Here is a 23,502-nt window from a genome sequence, read left to right as displayed (position 1 = left end):
GCAAAGGAAGCAGCTGCCCCAGGACCGGCAATTTAAAAGGACTCAGGGCTCCGGACGTAACTATCGCAGCAGCAGCATCTGGAGCCCCAGGCCCTTTATATCGCCACAGGATACAGCGCAGACCGGGCAGCCTGGAAGGGATGGCTGGAGGGGATGCCGACCCCTAACCCCACTCCTTCCACCCAAGGCCAGGCCCCTTTGGGGGGACCAGAGCCAACCCCACCCCATACCGGTAAGTGTCCTAAATTACTTTCACCCCTGTATAGTAATGTTTTTATTAGACTATACATTTGAATTTATATTCTTGCAAAGCACTGTTAACAGACAGGCCTGCAGTATTTGGGACGCTGTGAATATGTATGTAATCCTAGATAATTATACAGGTATATATAGATATCTTAAGATGATATTTCAGCATAGCCCTCAACCCGTGGTCCGTTAACACATGGTCATGGCGGCTTGACTCCCACCATCCGCACGTAAAGGGTCTGTACTGTAACTTTCTGAACAAAGCAGAGAAATAATCTCATTCTTTGCAATGAAACTTTATTAGAATGACATTTCTACAGAGCTACTTTTGCCAGAACAATTCAGAGAATTTACTCACTTTCAGTTTAGCAGAAAGAGAGAGAGCGCGCATCATCATTTTTACTTGTAATAAAGAAGCTTCACAGACTTCTTTCAAGAGAAAGGAAGTCCTGGTATTAAGTGAGCAATCACTCTTACCAACCTTGTCTAGGGGCTCCTGTCAAGGTTACTTTCCCAGGGGAAAAACTGACCTCTTCCAGGAACAGTGCATTACTTTCATTTATTTTAGTGTCAATATTTTTGCTTTGTTCCTGGATACTTTCCCCCAGAGACTCAGCAAAAGCACCATCTATTGAATACTAGGCGTTCACCAGGTGGTTCTGCTTTTGCCAGCTCTTAAGTAGAAGAGAAATTTCTAGAAATCTCGATTGACCCATTAAATAGGTATTTTAGAGCTGCTCCTATAGGTAAAGGCCCAGTTCTTGTAGATGCCTAGTATTCTTTGCCTCGGGGACAGAGATGCTCTCATGAGCTTCTGATTCGATACATTCATGAATCCACAGCAGGCTGCCAATTCCCTTGAGGGACATTGTTCTGCAGAGATTCCATGAATTTTTTTTTGGTAAAAACATTCTACATTGAACTGCATATATGAAGAGTTCAGATAAAGAGGCAGAAACAGGGAGAGGACAGTGCTCGGCAGATGATCCCATCTGAAACTGCACCGCTCACAAAATAATCTTCAGTCCAGGTTTGGACTCTTCCAGGACTTTCAGTTCATCATCCACTTCAGAACTCAAGTAGATGTCGTACAGACTGAAAAGAAAAAACAGTCTCAGCAGGCATGCTATCAAATCAGAGTGCTGGAGAGCAAAGGCACAGTCACCTCTGGGGAGAAGACATGGCAAGAAGAAGCCAATCAGGTTTGAGCCAAAACTGCCTTATTGCCCTTTGCTATTCTGCTAGTCCTGGTTCAAGACCAAAGTCCTCAGGCAGAGCTATTAAACCAAGGGTAGCCTTCAGCTGTATTAAGTTGCTATCTTACATACAACTGGACTTGTTTCTGCCTAGCATGGTCTAGCTACACAATCCACTGACGCATCTGCCGCTAGGAACTGCCAGACTGAATCAGACCCATGGTCCATCTAATCCAGGGGTAGGCAAACTTTTTGGCCCAAGGGCCACATCTGGGGATAGAAACTGTATGGTAGGCCATGAATGCTCACAAAATTGGGACTCAGGTGTGGGAGGGGGTAAGGGCTCTGGTTGGGGGTGCAGGCTCCAGGGTGGGGCCAGAAATGAGGAGTTCAGGGTGTGGGCTCTGGGGTGGGGCTTGGGATGAGGGTGGGAGGGAGATCATGACTGGAGTGGGGAACTGGGGCACAAGAGGGGGTCAGGAGGTGCAGGCTCCAGGCAGCACTTACCTCAAGCCGCTCCTGGAAACAGCAGCATGTCCCGTCCTTCCCCTCAGGCTCCTACATGGAGGCACAGCCAGGCAGCACTGCACACTGCCTGGTCCACAGGCACCACCTCTGCAGCTCCCATTGGCTGTGGTTCTTGGCCAATGGGAGCTGCGGGGGCGGCACTTGGGTTGGGGCAGCATGCTGAATGGAGCCGCCTGGCTGTCCCTATGTGTAAGAGCCGGAGAAGGGCTATGCTGCTACTTCTGGAAGCTGTGTGGAGTGGCCCCCGACCCTGCTCCCCAGCTGGAGTGAGGCAAGCCCCAGATTCCCTCCCAAGCAGGAGTTCGAGGGCTGGAGTAAAATGGCTGCTGGGGCAGATCTGGCCCACAGGCCATAGTTTGCCCACCCCGATCTAATCCAATATTCCCCTCTCTGACAGGAGCAAGAATCAAAGGAAGTAGAATGGTGTGAGATAGTCTGCCCCCGACATAGATCTCATCCTAATCTGATAATTAGAGATGGGCTTCAGCAGTATGTTTAATGCTTCTTCCAACATTTATCGGAACTCTGGATATTCTTGTCATCTGTATAAGCATCCAATCCCCTGAGTCCTGACAAGGGCTTGGCCTCGGCCTCAATGACTACTTGTGGCAGAGAAGTTTGGTCTTTTTATGCATTGTGACATTGTTCCTAGGGAAGTGGGGGCATGGTCTGGTCAAAGAGCAGGAGATGGAATTAAAATAGCTTTGCAGCATGAAGGAGTTAAGCACACGAAATGTCCCACTGACAAGACCTTTATGTTCTGCTATTTCAATTCTGGGGCATCCCTATGTAGTTACACAGGGGCAGCTGTCTCAGCCACACAGATTGACTAAGGGTCTGTCCATGCTATAGGTACAAGAAAAGGCGTTACTCATCTAGTCTCAGGCTAAGTCATGTCAGAAGATTTAAGGGAAAGTCAGCAAAGAGATTCTTTGGGCTATGTCCCAAACAGAATGGGCTCACTTTACATAAAAACCAGTGTTTCTTCTTTCTTCCCCTGGTACCTCCTCCTACTGCAGCAGTGGTGTCTACTTGCTTGTCTCTTCCAGCACTACCTGATTTCCAAGGCTCTTCACAAGGAATAAGGATAGAAATAAAAGCCTGCCACCAAGACTTCCTTCTAGAACCCAGTCACCTGTGTCAATAAGGAGTTCATGCAAGTCCATCTAGCTGAGGGGCAGGCAAGCCAGGCGAATCCAATTACTGGGAGACCATGTGGAAGAGGAGGCTTCTGACAGGGGCCATGTTGTTGGCCACCACAGTTATTGGTTACGTGGCATGGGACACAACCCACATTGTGAGCTATTTAAAGCTGCAATGTGGACAGGGCCTTAAAGGACCAGGCTCAAGTGTTTTTGTTGCCCTGTCACAGTTTAGTCTGGTCTCTAGGGACAAGGGCAGTAAGCCATTGTGGCAGGAGCATGGGCAAACAGCCTTAAAAGGGCAGGCAGCTCCTGAAACAGAGGACAGAAGTTTGCCTCCTGCAGGAAGTCATGGATTCCCACAAGACATTAAACTTCCTTAGAGCAGGCTTTGCTCGCTGCCCTGTCTCCTCTTGGAAGCCTCCATTCTCCTTTTAATTGCAAGACACCAGCACAATGCTGAGGGAACATAAAATGACCACCACTTACACAAGTTGCTGTAGTTTGCAATTTGGATGTTTCAGTGATTCACACAGCTTCTTCACACCTTCATCCTCCAGTGAATTGTTACTCAGGTCTAGCTCAGTTAGGCTTGGTTTGGAAGAGAGTATAGTGGCCAGACTCCCACAACAAGCAGCTGAGAGACTGCAGTTACCCAACCTGCAGGGAAAGAGAGAAGCCAAAGTAAGAGAAATACTGACTTAAGAGTCACTTTACACCTAATAGACCAGAGTTCAGACATCTCAACCAGGACTGCAGCAGGCAGCACCACCACTTGTCATTTGTCCTTCTGCCATTTCAGAGGCTGGCACATAGGATAGCTTGTGTGTTTTACATGAAGCATGTGCTCCCTCTACAGACATCAATGCTCAGGGCCTTTTGTGACTACTTGTTGTAGGCAATCCCTTCTGGCTCCAGCCACAGAAAGAGGGAGAGCACGTTGCCATCTGTTTGCAGGATTCGTCATACAAGACTTGGGGCAGTATTAGACATTCATGATTAAATTCTGTCCTCTGCTACATGGAAACACCAGGTGTAACAGGACAAAATCTGGCCCTTCCCAGCTAATGGATGGAAATCAAGCAAGCCTATATTAGGCTTGGTGAGTTTTGATGTTGCACAAGTGGAGGTCTCAATTGCACAAGATTAGTGTCCCCATACTTGGTTTCCATTCTTTTGTGCACACTAGTGTGATCTGTCAGTAGATAGTGTGATAGGGAACCCAAGACCTATCCAACTTGCAGACCAAACAGTCTAGTGAATCTGCTATGGGGGGGAAAAAAATGAGTTTTTGCAGCCAGACTGAGCCATTAGGCTATTCTCTCTCCTTATTACACTGCTACAGGTGACGACCAAGCTAACGAAGACCAGACTAAACAACATTTACAGAATATTACTACTGGGTTATTTACAGATAAAGAACAAAGGCAAATTGAAAGAGTGCCTTGAAGAAGCCAAGGCTATTGGAAGGACCAGTACTTCAGTAAACACAGGAGTAGCTAAACTATGTTTATTGCGCTAGAACCTTAATTAAAAGCCCACCTCTTGGGTTACTTGACACATCTATTAGCCTTGAGATTCAGATGTCACCCAGTCAAACTCATAGCCCAGTTTGCTTGGCCACCTCTGTGAGAAGGCAAATGATCTCTTGGCCCTCAATCCTTCCCATTCAGAAGCTGATTGGCTTCGGTTCTCAGCAGAAGGATCTTGAGAGACAAAGGCTTTCTAGTCTAACCTACAGGTTCTAGAAGCCATGACTAAAGCATCTATGGTAGCCACACGTGATTCCATGGCTCCTGCCCATTTGGCTTCACTGGGTGCAACTAGAGCTGCAAAGTACCATTCCAGTGTTGTGGCATTGTGTTGGGAGTACTAAGCCAGTTATTTACGCAAATTTAGTACTCAGACTTGTGGGGGTGGGGTGGGGGGAGTATCACTGGCTACTGATAGTCAGATGTGGACAGTTCTGCTAATCCACACTGAAACTGACTGGCTGCTTGTTCTGGCAGGGCTGAAACAGTGTTGGATTTGCACAAGTACACAAATAAAGCAACACATACTTGTTACCCAAGTCAGGATTTGTCCTCTAGTAGTAGGACACAGGAACTGCCAGATACGGGTCATCTGACAGTGGTTAGTACCTGCTGCTTCAGGAGGAAGGTGCAACAAATCCTGCAATCGGCAGGTTTGGGATAACCTGTCCCTGGGGAGAATTCTCCAGCTCCCATTTAGTTAGTGCGGCTTATACCCCAAAGACAACACTGGAGTTAACATTTGCTAGTTATTACCAAAGGGCCAGTTTTAAGTACAAGGAAGAATCTGTGGGAAATGAGGACTTCAAGGGAGACTGTCTTCCAATGAATGGCAACAGCATTCTGTTCCCAGCCATGACTGCTATAATTGAGCATCAGTTCTCGGTTGGAACTATTTGGTATTTTGTAACTGTTTCTTTGTAGCCTCGATGCCTTATCCCCACCCACCCCCGTTCTTTATTGGGCAACCAATATCTGCAAGTGGAAGAGCAATAAGTTACTTACCATAGGGACTGTAAGTTACAACTGGGGTTCATCAGTCCTTCATGGAGAATTTCAACCCCTGCATCTCCTATCTTGTTTCCACCCATATGCAGCTCTCTCAAGGTTTGGTTTGTGGCAAGAACAGAGCTAATGCTCTTACAGCAGGCAGTTGTGAGACCACATTCCCTTATCCTGCAATGCAAAGAAAAAACCAGAACTTCAGGAGCTGAAAGACTGATTGAATGATCTAATGGGTCTTCCTCTCCCATCTTTCACCTCTACGGCTGCTGATCTCTCCTGAATGCCTCATGTCCTCCCCTCATGTTGGTGATTAGAGCTATTTAGACGGGTGGGACCACATTCCTAGTGAAGTCTGACAGCAAAGGACAGAAGGCCCAGTGATTAGATGAGCTATTTTAGTCACCCATGTCCTTATCCATTCCCCCAAGTCTGAGCTTCAATTGTCCTGTTGCATCACACTAAGATTATGTCTCCATCTCAAAGAATGCAAGATCTTTGCTCTTTTAAGGCACACAGCTGCATGCGAGATTAGTTCACTCTGAATGGGATCACTGAGAGACATACCACCATTCATCTTCAACACAGGAGGCACCTCACCTATCTCTAGGTTTTCCTCACCCTCACATTCATCTATCCGTGTAAACAGATGAACTATGCTATTCTTTTGGCTTAGATAGCAGGAAAGGTTTATTTCACTTGTTAAACCTTCACACAAAGGGGCAGTTCTCTTCCTACCCCAGATCACGTGATGCCAGAGGACCTAGGTCTGGAAGGCTACATCAGGTAAGTAAAAAGGTGGAAAAAGAAGTTCATGTAGGCAGGACCTTCTGTTGTTACACTTTGACTAAAATTGCCACCATCAGTCAGAGTACTGACTTCTTTAAACCCTTTCAAGGGGGAGCCATGTATATTTATATTGCAGCTAGCAGACAGATTTCCTTCATTGCTTAAGGATTTAGCTTTCGTCAGTGAACAAATTCACTCCCTCTCCTGTACCACAGGAGAAATCCCGAAACACTTGGTGGGATTTAGAGCTTAAGCCTTCAGAGCAATAGAAAGCCATGGGAAAGCTAGGAATCCAATACACACACACAAAAAACGCCCCCCAAAAAACAGGAAACTAGCAAACCACAACATCCAATTTGCTGTTAAAGCTGCACTGTCAAACATCTTTTTCCAAGTCACCGAATCCTTATGTCAAGTTAATGGATTATACCAGGTGTAGGCAACCTATGGCACACATGCCAAAGGTGGCACACGAGCTGATTTTCAGTGGCACTCACACTGCCTGGGTCTTGGCCACCTGTCCAGGGGGCTCTGCATTTTAATTTAATTTTAAATGAAGCTTCTTAAACATTTAAAAAAACCTTATTTACTTTTCATACAACAATAGTTTAGTTATATATTATAGACTTATAGAAAGAGACCGTCTAAAATACATTAAAAATGTATGACTGGCATGCAAAACCTTAAATTAGAGTGAATAAATGAAGACTCAGCTCACCACTTCTGAAAGGTTGCTGACCCCTGGATTATACTTAATGGGTGGGTTCAAACTTGACGATGCTCAGTTTCCTAGACCTTGAAAATCTCCCCCATGACCTTTCAAAAAAAAATGTTACCTAAGGATTTTAGGAGCACTAGTCCCATTGACTAGTCCTGTGGGGCCTTGCTAAGCAGAAGAACCACACTACCCTTAGAGGACCTGAATCAGTTAGGACATTTGTGTGGGCGCTGTTTAGTGTAGAAGAGTTATTTGTTAATAAAAAATAATAAATTAGATGGACAGTGAACATTGTAAAGGAAGCCAGCAGCAGCTTACCATAGTGCCTGGAGTTTAGCTTTTGGATCCTTCAGTCCTTGACACAGTAGCTCCATTCCTGGGTCTCCCAACCCATTACCAATCAGGCTCAGCTCTGTTAGGGACTCTTTTGTACTGAGGACCTGAGAGAGATCCTTACAGCCAGCAGGTGAGATACCACACTCCCATAACCTGAGGAACACAATAGGAATATTGGATTCTTCAAGATTTGCTTAAGACTTTATGATGATGATCTGGGATGAATCCTATTTTTACCCAGGTCAGTAGAAATGTAGAATAGTAAAGTCTGTCTTTTGAACTCTAAGAGGCTTGTTATATGCACACACATTTACTTTACAAGTTCTTTTTGTGTAAGCAGTCTTCTGCTTACATCTTCCCCTTGCCTGCATAAGAGATGAAAATCTCCTTTTTTCAAAAGAAGGTAAGTTGGGTACATAGTGTTGTACAGAAACCTGAACAGAATGACTGAATATTTATTACAGCAGCATTCTGTCATGCCCTTCTTCTGAGAATTTGATCATTTACTGACCTCACTGTGCTTTCCTGCCTATTCAGTAGTGTTCTTCACCCAACCCTCACTGAGAGAAGGGGTCTGAGGTGCACCCCTGCTTCACAAAGGATTTTTTGACTGAGAAACTCTACATATCAGGCAAGATCATGCCAGCATAATAAATACAGATGACTTGGAGGCTACCAACTTGTGCAGATTTTAAGTAGCCATTGGTGTTCCTTACCATAGCTTCTCTATTTTACAGTTGGGATTCAGCAGTCCGTGGCACAGCAGTGCTACACCTGGATCTCCAATCTTGTTCTCGCCCACAGAGAGTTCTGTCAGGGATGGCTTCCTAGCAAGAACAGAGCTGAGATCCCCACAGCTAGCAGCTGTGATACGACAGTTCTCCAGACTGTGGAGAATAGAAGAATCATATCAAAGTTCAACAGTTGCTTCTCCATAAGTCAGTGTATTAAAGGACATCTACCATCCGGAATACAATGCAGGCCAGGTCTTCAACCCATCTGAATTGGTGCAGCTCCACTGAGTTCAGTGGAGGTTTGCCAGCTGAGGATCTGGTCCATTATTCCCCCAGAAGAAACAGTTTGCATCACCCTTTCTTCAGGGCACTATGGTGCTCATTAAACCCACATACCATGTATGTAACCGATAGAGGCCCAGACAAATCACCTCTTTATGTTGAGGATCCCTCTTTAAGTCCTGGGGACAGATAGAGCCAAGGGAGTCCCTGAGACCATAATTCCATTAGAACCATGCTGGGATGCTGCACTCATGGCTGCTGCAGACATACTGGGCCCCCACATGGCTTCCAGCGGATGATATAAACTGATTCTGCAGCCTATACTGCTCTTAGAACAGGAGTGCTCTGCAGATCGAGATGGGAGCAGGAAACTCAGATCTTGCACCAAATGGTTTCCATGGACTTTACTCCAGGCAAGGGGTGTATTGCAGCACACCATTTTGAAGAGACGCACACTTTGTTATTCTGACCTAGTTGGATAGTAACTGGCGGGAGACTAGCTAGAGCTGGGGAATAGTAGCTTCCCCTCCCTTTGGAAGTCTGGTCCACAGTGACCCCACTGGCATTACCATGCAGTGAAGAGTGAAAGCCAGCTCCCTGAATCAAGCGCCAAGCAGTATTTACGCCAGGAGAGCTTTTGCCATTTTCATGGCAGAGATGTACCTGGACAAGCCACAGAATTTCTTACGTATTCCCGGCAGTGAGAGAGTGGGGTGTCTCTGTAAGAGCAGCGTTAGAACTGGAGAGAACTAGCTGTTACTTACTGTAGTGACTGTAAGTTGCAGTTGGGATCCATCAATCCCTGACACAGCACTTTTACTGCTGCATCTCCCAGTTTGTTGTTACTTATGTTGAGCACTCTCAGGGAAGGCTTTGTGCGCAGAGCAGAGCAAAGCATCTCACAGTTGTCAGGTGAGAGTTCACAATATTCTAACCTGGAAAAAAAAAAAAAGAAACCAGAGCAAAATAGTCTTCATCCTACCACTCAGCTCACTTATGTCAGCAGCGTGGAGGACTTGTCCACAGACCAGACAGGAAAACAGAGAAGAGAGTTTACCATTCAGCCAGTTACATATACAGATTGTTCATGGGGGAAGTCCCCAAACCTCAGCTACTAACTTAATAGCACTTCCATGCTATTGCCAGGGGGCTTCAGTCAGTTTGATCTGAAAGCATCACCAGATGGGGTAGCTGCTCAATTTCAATAGTAAGCCTTTCATAAGATTGCATGCAGATTTGCTGACAACCACTGTTTAATTCTTGAATTATAAGAGAACATACAACCACCACTGCTATGTCTTTCTAAAGGAGGAGAAGAGTTAGTTTCTCCAACTGGTAACCTTTAGTAGAATCAGATCAGAAATCAGACAGACAGTCTGAGAGACCAGAATCAAAAGCAATAAACTGATCAGCAGCACTCCTGCTGGTCGTGGAACAAGTTTGTGCTCCCTGTTCTTGACTGGGGTTTGATCAAAGAACATCCAGGTCATTCTGCATTGACAGGCGCCTACCACTATTTATTAAGTAACGTCAGAGGATTGTTTGCAGTGGACAAGAGTCTAAAGTGCTGTGTAAATGGCATGCACCTAATCTCTACCCACTTCACCCTCCCTATAATATGGCTATGGGAAGAGCCAGACTAACCATCCATAACTTTGTGAGAAGTAGATGGGTAAACTGGAGGACAAAGGGTGGTAGTCTGTCCTTTTGAGGAAGGAAGCAGCAAATTCTTCATGCCCAGTTAATTCCTGGCCTCTGCTAAACAAGGGTCTCAGTCAAAGGTGGTTTTGATATGGAGACCTATCCATTGGTAATTGGATTAAAACCACCAATTTGTCTGAATGACCAAACTATGCTCCACGGAACATATCCTGAAGATCCAATGAATGCAACACTGAGAACCATACAGCAGGTGGCTGGGAAATAAAGTGATCAACAAAAATTTGGAGCACTGCTGAAACCACTCAACCTACCAATGAGAATAGCTTTTGGTCACTACCAATCTGGGCTATACTGAGGTGGTCAGACTAGAGACCAGTCCACAACATTACAAGGCCTTGGGACCATCCAATCCCCACTAAAATGGTTTATCAGGTATTTCCCCCCCTGTGGATATTCACTTTTTTTGCAGCTGGAGGCAAATTTACTGCTGGTTACAAGAGATGACAAAACGCCACTCCCAAACTACCCATCCACCTGAGTTTTGTCTAGCACCTTGTCAAGCACCCATGAAAGAACCAAGGAGGCCAGTGACTACTTACTGTAACTTCTGTAGCTTGCAGTTGGGATCCATCAACCCTTCACACAGCACTTTCACACCTGAAGTTCCTAGCTTGTTATCACCCAGATGCAGCTCTGTCAGCGTTGGTTTTGCACTCAGAACAGAACGGAAATGCTTACAGCTGGCATCTGTTAGATTGCAGTTCTGCAGCCTGAGGGAGAAAAGAAACCGGCCTATGAGGAATAGAGTTCCTCAGAATTCACCATGTTCTCCGCGGAGACTGTTGTATCCTCCAGTATTTGGCTTCATAATCCATTGTAGTGCTGCAGTGTATTATGCTTCAGTGCCTTTACAAAGCATCTGCAATTCTACCAAAATTATGATATGCCAAGCTAAATACTGTGGTAAGACCAGACCCAACAATCTCCGCCTCAGTAAAAAAAATTTTATCAGCTAGTTTTAGAGTTGCAGTAACAAGGGGCTTCCATGTTTTTTCAAATAACTACTTGTACAGCCGCCATAGCAGAGAAGAGAATTTCTCCCATTAAATAACGACAATATTCCAGTGTATTTATGCAGCAACGTTGTTCTACATAGAACAAGTCTAAGCCAACAAAAGGCTATTCCCAGATAGAAAACAAGGAAGTTTTACCTTTGATTCCCTAGAGTGAGGGCACAGTAGTCAAAAAATAAAAATCTAAGCCAAATATTGGCTTACATCCCCCATTGCTGTGTAGGTGTTACACTGTGGAGGAGGGCATGTCTAACTACTGTATCCTGCAGGATATACCTGCTCTCAGTGGCGGCAGAGGACTGATAAAGGTCTCTCTCCAGTGCTGTTTCTGGTAGGAGTGATTGCATGACAGCTGCAACATTACCAGGAAGGGGAGTTGATTTAAATCACTCAGAGGAGCCAACAACATGTACAACATCTCAATGGAGTTCTGCCTGGAAGGTTGCTTATTAGAAAAGTTCGATGTTTCTGATTTCATCTTTAAACACATAGCCCTAGGTAAACAGTGGATGTTTAACATGCACTGAACTGTCCACAAAGCACCCCCCAGCCACACACACAAAAGGAGAAAAGCCACCACCCCCACCTCCAACCAACCTAGCTTAGGAGAGAAGCTAATGAATTTGTGATTGGCACTCTTGAGAAACTTGAGGTTTAAAAAGAAACTATTTGAAATGTGACTCAATAACTAGTGTTCCATTCTCCTGGGGAAAAGTATTAGATCCACTTATTCCAAGGCCTATATTAAAAACAAGGTGTCTGATGTACTTAAAAAAAAAAAAACTGCAGGCAAGGGGAGCCAAAATATTGCTCTTCTCACTAGAGGACATGTGAAGTTTTAAGCCTACAGAACTGTGGAGGGACCAAAAGTCAGCCTTGTAACAGTCCCCCCTACGCTAAACTCTGGGGAGGCTGCCAGCTGTCTAGACCTTATCTTGGTCTTTGAAGTGCCAAGATCCATTTATGTACTATAGTCTTGGTGGTAAACAAGTGAGCAGAATAGATTAAAACCCCAACTATATGTAGCTATTGAAAGAGTTCTCTTTGAAGACTGGAGGGGGTGGTATTTGGGAGGTGTTAAAAGCTGCTATAGACAACTGGTTCTTGCTCTTCCTTGAGCTGCCCTGGGCAAATAATCAGAGAGCTGGGAAAAGTCAGCCATTTCTAGTCCAGTGAGGGATCAGATTCTTCCAGTCATTGCTCAGGAAGGGTTTGAAGTTGCATCAGGTTTACTTTCCCTACCAATAAACGAGAAGCAATTTGTAAGAATTCAGGGTTTTCTGAGGCGTTTACAGAGTACAGTAAATATAAGGCTGGATCCTCAGCTGGAATAAATGGGCACAGCTCCACTGAAGTCAGTAGAGATGCATCAGCTGAGGTAAATAATGATCTGGCCCCAAGGGCTGAGTTACTCAATGCGCTGATAAAGACCAATAAGCGTTCTAGTGCAACACAACCACCAGGCTGAGATTTACCAGAGTTTCTGTAAGTTGCAGCTTGGAGTCAGCAACCCTTTACACAGCAGTTCCACTCCCGAGTCTCCCAATTCATTGTTATTCAGTGTCAGCTCAGTCAGGATCTGGTTTGAACGGAGGACAGAGCCAATATCCTTACAGTGACTAGCAGAGAGACTGCAATCATCCAGCCTGCAGGGAAGACAGATGGCATTAGTCCTAACAATTCATTTTGCTTACCTCAATGACTGAAGAATTCCCCATCAGAGATGTATTTATTAAACAAGATAATAGGTTATTTAGACCCTAAGTCAGTCCCTGAAGTGTATCACTGCAAATCCACATGCAGGCAGACAAAGCCCACTCAACTCCCCAGGCTTGGCAGGAGACACGATTCTCTTGCACTACTGGGGCTCTACTACTGTAGAAGTGGAAATGAGATTTTGCCAGAGAGAGACTGAATGGAACTCCTCCATCTGTGCTGCTTAGAAGACGGCATGTAACCCAAACCCTCTCTCTAGCCAACAGAGCTTTAACCCTGGGCTGCAGTTAAGTTTAGTTTCTTCACCACCAAGTTAGTCAGTTCATCGGGCAGCAGGAGTACAACTGAATCCAAAGGTCCAGAGGGCAATGTATAAGCTTTTAGGCAGACTGTGTAGTGACACCAAATGAATTGGTCTTCTGCCAGGCTTTCCAGTCAGAGAGAGACTTCCAAGACATCTGCTCTGGCATGCATAGCTCATATGGCACATCCTTGTTGCCTTCCTGGCAATTATCAGCTGCTGTCACCTTCTCAGTTGCTATGCCTTGGGCAGCCATGTCTCTGCTCAGAATGCAGTTCTAATCACTGGCACACAGCTCAGGTTCCCTCGAGGCATCCCATTCCCAGAGGAGGACTCAGACAGTCAGAGCTAGTTCCACATAAACTCACACATAGAAGGCCCATGCAATCCTTCCTACCTGACCCAAAGGAAGTCGCCCTCCATCTGCTGCTCCTTCCCCACTAGCTTCATAGTCATTTTGCCCACCCAGAGGAGCGAGAGGTCAGCCCAGGAGTGCAGATTCCCAGCAAGAGGAGGTGGAGCAGTGTGGAACCAACTCTTTCTAGCACTCCCTAACTCCCAGCAGAGCACTCGCTAGCGGACTTGGCTAAAATTAAAGTTATATATTCTTGGTGGCTGCCAGGACATGTAGGATTAAAAGTGAAAGGGACAGAGAGACTTTCCACCTGTTAAAATGTTGGTCAATTTATAGCATTTGGTAAGACTGGTCATGAAATGCCATAGGGGAGGAGTTTGACTGGCACTCCCATCAAGGGGCACTATTTTAGCCTAAAACCCACCTTTCTGGATGGAAAGAAGATAGAGACACTAACCCCCTGCAAATAAACATTCTGCCAAGGAAGACAGGAACACCAGAACAGTGGCAACATATTTAAATAGTCTTTGAAGACATCACTACTTTGGCGTTTTTGTTCTATGCTGAATCTGAATCCAGACTGAGTTCATACCAAGGAGTAGGTTTCTTTAGATAAGCATGTCCTCATGAGCGTCCTACATAGGATGAGCAGAATCCTTCCATCATGAGCAAGTCTGCAGTATCACATAGCAACAATACTGCAGTTTATATTATCCCTGAAATGCAGTAAATGTTCTGTCCCCTTCCCCTCCCCCCACCCCAAAATCTTGTAGACGCCTCCCTCCACCCTTTAGGACAGGGGCTCTCAACTTTTTTCTTTCTGAGCTCCCCCCCAGCATGCTATAAAAACTCCCCAGCCCACCTGTAACAACTGTTTTTCTGCATATAAAAGCCAGGGCCAGCATAAGGGGGTAGCAAGCAGGGCAACTGCCCAAGGCCCCATACCACAGGGGGTCCACAAAGCTAAGTTGCTCAGGCTTCAGCCTCAGGTGGCGGGGCTCGGAGCCAGGGCCAGCTCCAGGGTTTTTGCCGCCCCAAGCAGCAAAAAGGGAGAAAGAAAAAAAAAAGCCATGATCACGATCTCCAGCTCTACTGCTGCCGCTTCAGTCTTCGGTGGCAAGCTGGTCCTTCGCTCTGAGAGGGAGCGAGGGACCTGCCGCCAAATTGCCACCAAAGACTCGAACATGCCACCCCTCAGTGTTGGCCGCCCCAACCTTCTGCTTGCTGGGCTGGTGCCTGGAGCCATCCCTGCTTGGGCCCTGGGCTTCAGCCCCATGTGGTGGGCAGGGCCGCCCCGAGGATTCAGGGGGTCTGGGCCAGGGCAGGGTCTTCGGTGGCAATTCAGCGGCAGGTCCCTCTCAGAGGGAAGGACCCGCCATTGAATTGCTGCCGAAGAATGAAGCGACAGCAACAGAGCAACCTAAGTGCTGCTGATCGCAGCCTCCCCCCCCACTCCCACCACCACTTGCAGCACTTGTACTCACCGGGCGGTGCTCTGACAGCACTTCCGTGGCAGGTCCTTCACTCGCTCTGAGTCTTCCGCTGCACTGAAGGACCCGCCACTGAAGACCTGGAGCAAGGGAAGGGCCTGCTGCGGAAGTGCCGCCGAAAACCCGGAGGGGCTCATGGGGCCTGGGGCAAATTGCCCCACTTGCCCTCCCCCTGGGCGGCCCTGGTGGTGGGGGTTTGGCTTTCTACTCTGGATCCGAGCAAGTCTAATGCTGACCCTGCTTGGCGGACCTGAAACCTGCTCGCAGTCCCTGGACCCCTGGTTGAGAACCATTGCTTTAGGAAACTATTCAGCTTAGTTGCTATATGGTCTCTTCTAGGGGAAAAAAAACCTGGTACTACCTGACAGTTTTGCTTGTGTTCATGGAAGATTTAAGCTCTGTCCATCTAGACGCACTCATCTCTTCACACTGGATGTCAAGGTCCATTTTAAATGCTGATGCAAGACCTGAAGATTTAACAAAATGACTATGAGTAATTTCTGAAGCAGAACAACAAACCCAGCATTCCCTCTTCAAACCCAACCAGTTATGCTTGGGCAGCTGGATTTATAACCCTCTGAGCCACAAGTTACAGTTGTGCAACTTTCTCTCTTTACACATGGCCTATGTTGAAAGGTTACAGACACTAATTCCACATTTGCAATGTTGAGATAGATCAGGTAGTGGCCAGACTAACCCAGCAGAGGCCCCATCTGGTGGCTGGATGGTATGTGCATCCTACAGAGTTATTGCAACAGTCAGCCAAGACCCTTGTGGTTTTTAGGCAACTGTTCGACCCAATGAGAAGGGAGGGAGACTCTTTTTGGCTATGTGACAGTGTGCATTTTCCAAAGGGAATGGGGACCATTATTGTAAATATTGCACTGGTGTCTGAATGGCACAGTACATGTGGGTACTTCAGGGAGAGCATGGGAAGTCTGATATGAGTCTAGGACCTAGTGATCTCTCCTAAGAGAACACATGGAGAGGAGGAGAGTCATGGGAATGGACAGGTTCCATGTTAACAAAAATCTCTCAGTAAAAAACCAGATTACTGGAAAGCAAAGTTCATGGGGCTGGAAGGATCCAGCACTATTCAGTCATGAATCAGACTCCCTCCAGTTCACCTGGTGCAGAGTGCAGAGCTACAAGCAGTGGGAGACATTCAGATAGCAGACTCCACTGTGCATGCTCCAGGGGGCATTTTGTCACTTTTAACCTACCACCCCCCTTCCTGCACCATTAGCAAAAGTGGGTACCACACAGAGCAGAGGCAGTGTTTGAATTGTTTGCATGAACCAGGATATGGCAACACTGTAGCACTAGAAAGGTAATACACACCAGTAAGTGGCCGGGCATGTTTTTTTGTAGTTTCTGTATTTTTATGTTCAGCCATCGGTGTCAGCCCCAAAACAGCAATTTTGAGTTACAAGCATCTGAAAAGCACGTTTTTTCCCCCATAATCATATTATAAGTGTAAGTTATGATGTATATGCAGTAAACCTGTATTACAGGTCAGAGGGGTTCCACAGTCTTTATTCACAATACTTTACAATAGGTAAAAATATGCCAAAACAAATAGCTAAGCCTAAACCCATAAATCTTGCAGCTTAACAGTCTGATCCTACAAATGCTTACTACTCTGGAAAGTACCACTGTACTATCTGGGGCTAAATTTGGCTAGCTTGTTACTCTGCACAGTGTGTAAGTGACTACACAATTGGACTGCAGTGCAGAGTGGGTGACAATGCCCTCATTCTGATTGGTTAGTGGAGGTGACTATACACAATGCAATGATGAATCAGACCCATAGAAGTCTAATCTACACTAGCAAAGGGTGTTTTTGAGAGTTAAACATTATCTGAAACACCACTTTAGCTGTGTCCACACCAGGCACGATCACTTTTCAAATCATGTTCACTAGCTGTGGTCTACCCGAAGTGGAGAAAAAGTCAGTGAGCAACTAACATGTTTTTGAAGGTGTTAAACTGGATCTACTCTAGGTGCCAAGTGGTATTTCAAGGTATGTTACCTAGGTCAAGTTCATTAGCATTTTCCTCTACACTGCCCCAAACCAGAGTGGAATAGTCAGGAACAAGCACTGCGCACAGCATACTTCTAATTCTGTCCTCCCCGCATCCTTTTTTCTAACATAATGAAAGATGGAAAGAGGACATTATGGATCCCAAATAAAGGGGAGTTTTTCCATAGAGGCAAGGCTGGTAACAATGCAGTCCCCCAGAGATGGGCTCCTAGCACATGAAGTATGGTATACAACAGGGAAGTCCTACTGGAAAGCATAAATAATCCCTCTACTCCAATATGAGAAGATGGGAGTATGCTGTTCTAAATCTAGCATACAGTTCCCAGCATCTCTGCATTACAGGTAAACGCTACAGTACATAGACTCATGTTCTTAAAGCTCATTCAGAAGGAGCAGACACAGCTAGTCCCACAGCTGACACAGAATGGTAGAGCTCCCCTAGTGTCAATTGAGGTATAATCATTAATACCAACTGAGGCTATGGGTATGTCTACATCTACAATTTTGCAGCGCTGGTTGTTACAGCTGTATTAGTACAGCTGTATAGGGCCACCGCTGCAGAGTAGTCACACTTACAGCAACCAGCGCTGCAAGTGGTGTTAGATGTGGCCACACTGCAGCGCTGTTGGGCGGCTTCAAGGGGGGTTAGAGGAACGCGAGAGCAAACCACGGGGAAGCAGGTCTCCTTCCCAGCGGTTTGCTCCGGTATTCCCCGAACCCCCCTGCAAGCCGGTCTCCTTCCCAGCGGTTTGCTCCGGTGTTCCCCGAACCCCCCTGCAAGCAGGTCTCCTTCCCAGCAGTTTGCTCCGGTGTTTTTTGAACCCCCGTGCAAGCAGATCTCCTTCCCCGCGGTGTGCTGTCGCGTTCCCCAAACCCCCCTGCAAACCGCGGGGAAGGAGATCTGCTTGCACGGGGGTTAGGGGAATGCGAGAGCAAACCGCGGGGAAGGAGACCTGCTTGATTACCAGAGAGGCTTCCTCTGGTATGCTGGGATACCTGTTTATTCCACGGAGGTCAAGAAAAACGCTGGTGAGTGTTTACACCTGATGACCAGCGCTGGATCACCAGCGCTGGATCCTCTACACCAGAGACAAAACGGGAGTACGGCCAGCGCTGCAAACAGGGAGTTGCAGCGCTGGTGATGCCCGCAGATGTGTACACCTCCTAAGTTGCAGCGCTATAACTCCCTCACCAGCGCTGCAACTTTGTGGTGTAGACAAGGCCTATGACTTGTACTGACTAACATTAACAGCCAGATTTATCACACATTGCATAGTATTCACCCACTCTCCCAAAACAAGCAGCCAAAAGCAGCAGCAGCTTTTTTTTTTTTTTTTTTTTTTGGAGGGGGGTGTGTGTTAGCTTTTTATTGTGTAAATTACAGGGATTTTAGTTTTTAGAGGCCTGTGACCCATCTCATTGCCATAATATCAGAATCTAGTTAGTCAAAGGGATTAAGTTATTGTGTACAAAGCAAAAAATTATCAGCTGTCCCAAAACATTAAAAATGTTAAGTGGAGAAATACATTATAGAAGCATACAATCTATAAAATAGAATCATCATAATAGAGCAAAACCTTCCCTGATTCCCCATCCACCTTCACTCAGCCGCTTTTCCACCTCCATACCTTCCTTTGAATCCAAACAGAGCCAAAGAGGCCTAGGCCAGAGCAGCTGTATTTATTGCTCCCGCCCCGCCCCGCCCCTTGGCTTTTTCAAGAACCTGCCCTACTTAGCATGCTCATCCTTCTTGGGCTCCATTATAAAGGGCATGTGATTAAGGTATTCTTCTCCCCTGTGTGCCGTGTTATAGCGGAAGATGTGGGCAATTAGCTGTCTTTCTTTACAATAAACTCTTAATACTAGAGTACAGCTGATACCATACAGGTCTTGTTTTAGTTTCTTTGTGGGGGAATTAGTCATTTGTTCCTCCCTTTAGTAAGGGGAAGAAGGATTCTGATGTGTTGGGGAAAGGTGTTTGAGTTCCTCTCTCCAGCTAATAATCAGTGCTATTTATGGCCCAGCAATGAGTGCTCTGTGAGATCCCTGTGGCCCCTAGAGAGCTCACTGTGGAAGCATGGCTTAGCTGGGGAGCTAAAATTCCAAAGTAATTCCCTAACAGGTTCTTCCCTTACCTCCTCCTGTCACTTTACATTTCTCTTCCCACTTGCTCCCCGACCCATATTATCTTTGACCTTTATTCTTCCCTGTGGGGGAATGAAAAGTAATAGTGCCCTCCCTTCTCTTTCTTCCTCTGCATATCTACCTGATGAATTCTCTCAAACTAACATGCTCTGCCACTTCTCTGATCTGCCTGTACTTGTTTTGTTCAATGCCTATTCTCTTTCTCCTCCTAGGACTGTTATCCCTTCTCTGTTTACCCAGAGACACAGAAAGGTCAGGCATGACATGACGGTGAAGCAGTCTTTGGGCTTCACTTCCAGAGATGCTGAACATCTGTAGCTCCAACTGGCGAGACAGGTGCTCAGCACTTGTGAAAGCTAGGCCCTAGATGGTTGAATCCTGTTGCTCCTGCTTGCCCAATAGGAAAGTTAGGAGCCTAATACCTTTGTGGGTATGAGCCAAAGTGCTCTGTCCAGGAGCAGGTTAAAAGATGGTTCTCTGCTGTTAGTGGATACTTCCTTGCACCTATTACCTGTTTTTTCTCTTCTATCCTGTCTCTTATCTTAGCTAGAGGGGGTGATTTAGGGGCCTAAGCCTCATGCTTGAAATACCTACACTCCCTGTTCAGCAGAAGTGACTCAGCCACTCTGTCTTCAGAGGTTGAGCAACTGAACTCCATGCAGATTGTCTCTCAAAGTGAGGTTCTGCCTGCTACCTACAAGCACTGAAAAGCCCAGGCACTTTTCCATGAGAGAAAGGGGCTGTCCTCATGTCCCTTGTGAAAACTCCAGGGCTGTGGTGGAAACACTTAAGCAATCTCCTGTGTATATGACTACAAGGCACTAGTCATGCTAAGTCACCAACTGTTCTCCCCCCTTCCCCCACCCCCTTTTCCCTTTCTATGCTTTGTTCTATTGCCTTCAATCCTTTTCCCTCCATCTGCCTTGGTTCCTCTTGGTAAGTGCCACCACCCTGTTCCTCCCTATATGGTTCTAGTCTCCTGCCTTCAGTGTGAGAGCTCCACTCTTGGGATTTCTGCACCATTGGGAATATTCCTACACTAGCTCTTCCTGCACTCTGAGATCCTAGTGATGGGGCACTGCCTGATAGACAGGAATAGGCCCCTATCAATTCTCCAGACTCCCTGGTCTCCAAGCAGAGTGGAGGATCATCCCTCAACATGGGAGCTCAGAGGAGGGAGCCCTCATAGGACAGGTGGAGCAATTGTAGGAGTGACCTAGACTAAGTAGGATATTTTTTATTAACTATTCTTCTGTTTTATCCCTTTTTTGACTGTCTCGTTGCTCCTCTCCCATCACACAATTTGTTGCAGTCTTTCCCCTTTGCTCTCCAGCCTCTGCTCCTTTTCCCTCAGTGTGTGTACATCAGGAGTTGGTTGTTTTTCACTCTAAGAGTAGGGAGTCAATTATTTTTATTCTCTACAAATAAGTGCAGCCACCTAACACAGGAAGCGGAGGGGTGGGAGGTAAGATCCAAGGCATAGCAGCAATCTTCAGCTTCCCCTGCACAAACAGGGATCTCTGCTCTCTCGAGCTGTGTGATTCCTTTGCTTCCTACCTGTTATCCAGGCCCCATGTTGCCTCTATACAGGCAGCAATAGCTCTGAGCATCAAGCCAGCCCCACTCACCTTCCTGTCCTCAAAGGCCTGTCACCGAGCTATCCAGGAACAGCATCTTCCCCCCCACTGCGTATCCCAGCACCCTTCTGAAGGTGGTCTGTTATGCCCAGCTTCCCTGGAGATGCCACTACATGAGCAGGATCAGCAGGGAGAAGACCTCAGACTCCAGAACTCGGGAGACCTACCCTTCACCATTGTCCACCCACCTGGTACCTCCTCCTGATCTTTGCTTCAGAGCTCTTACTGCTCTAATGCCTGGGCCTCTCTCTCTCTTGGAGCTAAGTACTGTTGTGATTGCCATTCATATATTCCCTTCGTTACCACTCCGGCCAAGCCAATGTAATCATGCCACCTGTTCTTGCCTGCCTTCACACTCTTCTCCCTCCAGGCCCTTTCCTCATCACCCCATCTCTCTTCCTCTCCTATGCTGCATTGCCTAAATAGGGACAGACAACAGCAAGTGGAAGAAAAGGAAAGTTTAAAAGCTCTCACAATAATTAAAGTCTGTAGGAGCAAGTTCTCCGCTGTTTTAAATAGGTGCGGTTCTACTAACTGAAACTGTTTTACCCATTTACACAGTCGAAAATTTGGCTGTTTATAGCCATGAAATTTACAAAAAAGCTAACCTACACAGCATCGCATTAAACCCAAAGCAAACATGTAATCGTTTTCCCCAAAGCCCAGACTCCTTTGTGATCACTTGTCATGTTAAAAAACTTATGATTAAGTTCTGGTTTAGGTCTGGGACACTGTCACTGAATTGTTCAAGAAATTACTGTGGGATCTTGTATAAATACTACCTTAATAAAATCCTGTAGATTGCTGCCTCATATCTAGGGTTATGCAGCTTAAATAAATACCTACATCCAGTAGGCAAACGTTGTAAAATACTACACAAAGCAGTTTTGAGAGGATGCTTATGCAGAGAGTGCATGACTTAGCTGACAACGTGCAACGAAAATGCCCAATACAAACTTTCTGAAAAGAAAAGTATTGCAGGACCCACAAAAAGAGAACAGAAAGCTCAGTTACAAAGGGTGTAAAACAATGTGCAGCCACAGCCTCAACACTGCCAATAATTCAATATAACAAAAGGGGCTTTTATTGCATATGCATACTAACTTAAAGGCTAAAAAGCCACAGTCTACAAAGATCAGCCAGAGGGGGGCGGGGGAGGAGCAGGAAGAGAGGCTCAAAAAGTATTTGGGGAAAGGGATGGAGGGAAAACTGAAAAGGCTTATTTTTTAAATATTAGGTGAAAGCTTAACTATGAGCAGCTGATTCTGCAGCTATGTCAGGGTATTCAAATAAACTGGAACAGTATCAGGAGTATATAGAATCTACATATCCAGCACAGACCACCACAGCAAAGGTCCAATTATTGCTGTTGTGATCTGCAAGTCCCTGGTGGCAAGCACGTTTCTCAACACTAAGGTGTCTGAGGAAGGCATTACAGGTCTTGTTATTCACTTGTACCAGGGTCCTCAACAGATCCTTCTCAAGACCAAATGCTAGCAGGTTAGAGTGGAATCAAACAGCGATTCAGGCCTTAAAAAACAAACTCACTTCAAGAATGAGCACCGGAGAGAAACCGATACAGAAGAGACTAAAAGAAGTCACTGTGCTCTGAGGATGAAAAGCAGGAGGTGGTTCAGGGATTTACTGGGGTTCAGAATGCTTTGAAACACTTCCGTTTAGTATCCCTGACTATCTGGGAGTCACCACGTTTTAGGCCTGACAGCGTGGTAACCCATCCCAACAGCAAACGGAATCAAAGATAGGTGCGTTAAAAATATAGTGGAATAACTAGACACAATGCTTAATTTGTAATGAAAGAGGTGCTGCCGCTCACACAATATTTTTACTGTCATAACTGACACAGCAAGCCTAGAAGTGCTGGGGCTATGAACTACCAAGCCTAGAGATGCAGGGGCTCAGCCCTGGCAAATATTAAGCTCTGATTAGATACCAGCATTTCAGATAAAACGCACCCGTAAGCGGCTTGGATTCCCGTGAATTCGGTGTAATTTTCCTAACCAATCTGGACAAGAAATGAAGCGTCACCCCCCCCCCCTTTTGCACTTCAGTCCTGAAATCACATTGCCAACTATGCATTCAAGAGACAGATTTTCCCCAACAACTCCTAGCAGGATTTGCAAAACCCAGGCTCAAGTTAAAGTATGTCTACGCCTGCAAATAAAACTCCTGCCAGACGCCTGCTCTGTGGTTAACAGGCATAAAGCTAGTTTGATAAGAGCATTTAGCAGAGAGAGAGAGAGGAAAAGATCCCGTTCCTACCAGATCCTCTGCCTCGGCCGAAGAAAGAAGCGGAATTGCTGTTCTGCTGGAGACACCCCTGCCCTGGCTGCCACAGACCCCTCCTCCTGCCTACTATAGCTGCGTGTAAGTGGTGGAGAGCAGTCAAGTGCCTTCCAGAGCCGCTCCCCCAGGGAGGGTGAGTTGGAAGGGAAGCGAAGCGCAGCTGGCTCTGACTGAAGAGCTCTCCCGGCAGCTCTAGCTGGGCACTGTTCAGGCTTGCGCACTGCCTCACATTAGCAAGTGGGGTTTTCCTAGTAACGGCGTCCCTCA

General features: G+C 46.3%; 1 protein-coding gene across 1 annotated transcript; it reads right to left on the bottom strand.

Moving 5' to 3' along the window:
* Nucleotides 1-533: 533 nt before the first annotated feature.
* RNH1 (ribonuclease/angiogenin inhibitor 1) lies at nt 534-23,335 on the bottom strand. Its single transcript, XM_030560714.1, has 10 exons — nt 23,212-23,335; nt 15,467-15,572; nt 12,719-12,889; nt 10,770-10,940; nt 9,273-9,443; nt 8,209-8,379; nt 7,475-7,645; nt 5,653-5,823; nt 3,605-3,775; nt 534-1,344 (listed from the first exon to the last, which is right to left on the bottom strand). The coding sequence occupies exons 2-10, from the start codon at nt 15,550-15,552 to the stop codon at nt 1,257-1,259; spliced, it is 1,371 nt and encodes a 456-aa protein (XP_030416574.1). The 5' UTR covers nt 15,553-15,572; nt 23,212-23,335; the 3' UTR covers nt 534-1,256.
* Between the last annotated feature and the right edge of the window lie 167 nt (nt 23,336-23,502).

Source organism: Gopherus evgoodei, chromosome 4, assembly GCF_007399415.2.
Source record: "Gopherus evgoodei ecotype Sinaloan lineage chromosome 4, rGopEvg1_v1.p, whole genome shotgun sequence".
Lineage (NCBI taxonomy): Eukaryota > Metazoa > Chordata > Testudines > Testudinidae > Gopherus > Gopherus evgoodei.
The sequence above is the reverse complement of the archived record's forward strand: the minus strand, read 5'-3'. Positions and strand labels throughout refer to the sequence as shown.

Excerpts from the sequence above, each read along its gene's own strand:
- RNH1 (XM_030560714.1), bottom strand. The coding sequence starts at position 15,552 with ATGGACCTTGACATCCAGTGTGAAGAGATGAGTGCGTCTAGATGGACA. Across the intron at positions 12,890-15,466 it reads AACACAAGCAAAACTGTCAG|GCTGGATGATTGCAGTCTCT; the intron begins GTAGTACCAGGT and ends TCTTCCCTGCAG. Across the intron at positions 7,646-8,208 it reads TGTAAAATAGAGAAGCTATG|GTTATGGGAGTGTGGTATCT; the intron begins GTAAGGAACACC and ends TGTGTTCCTCAG.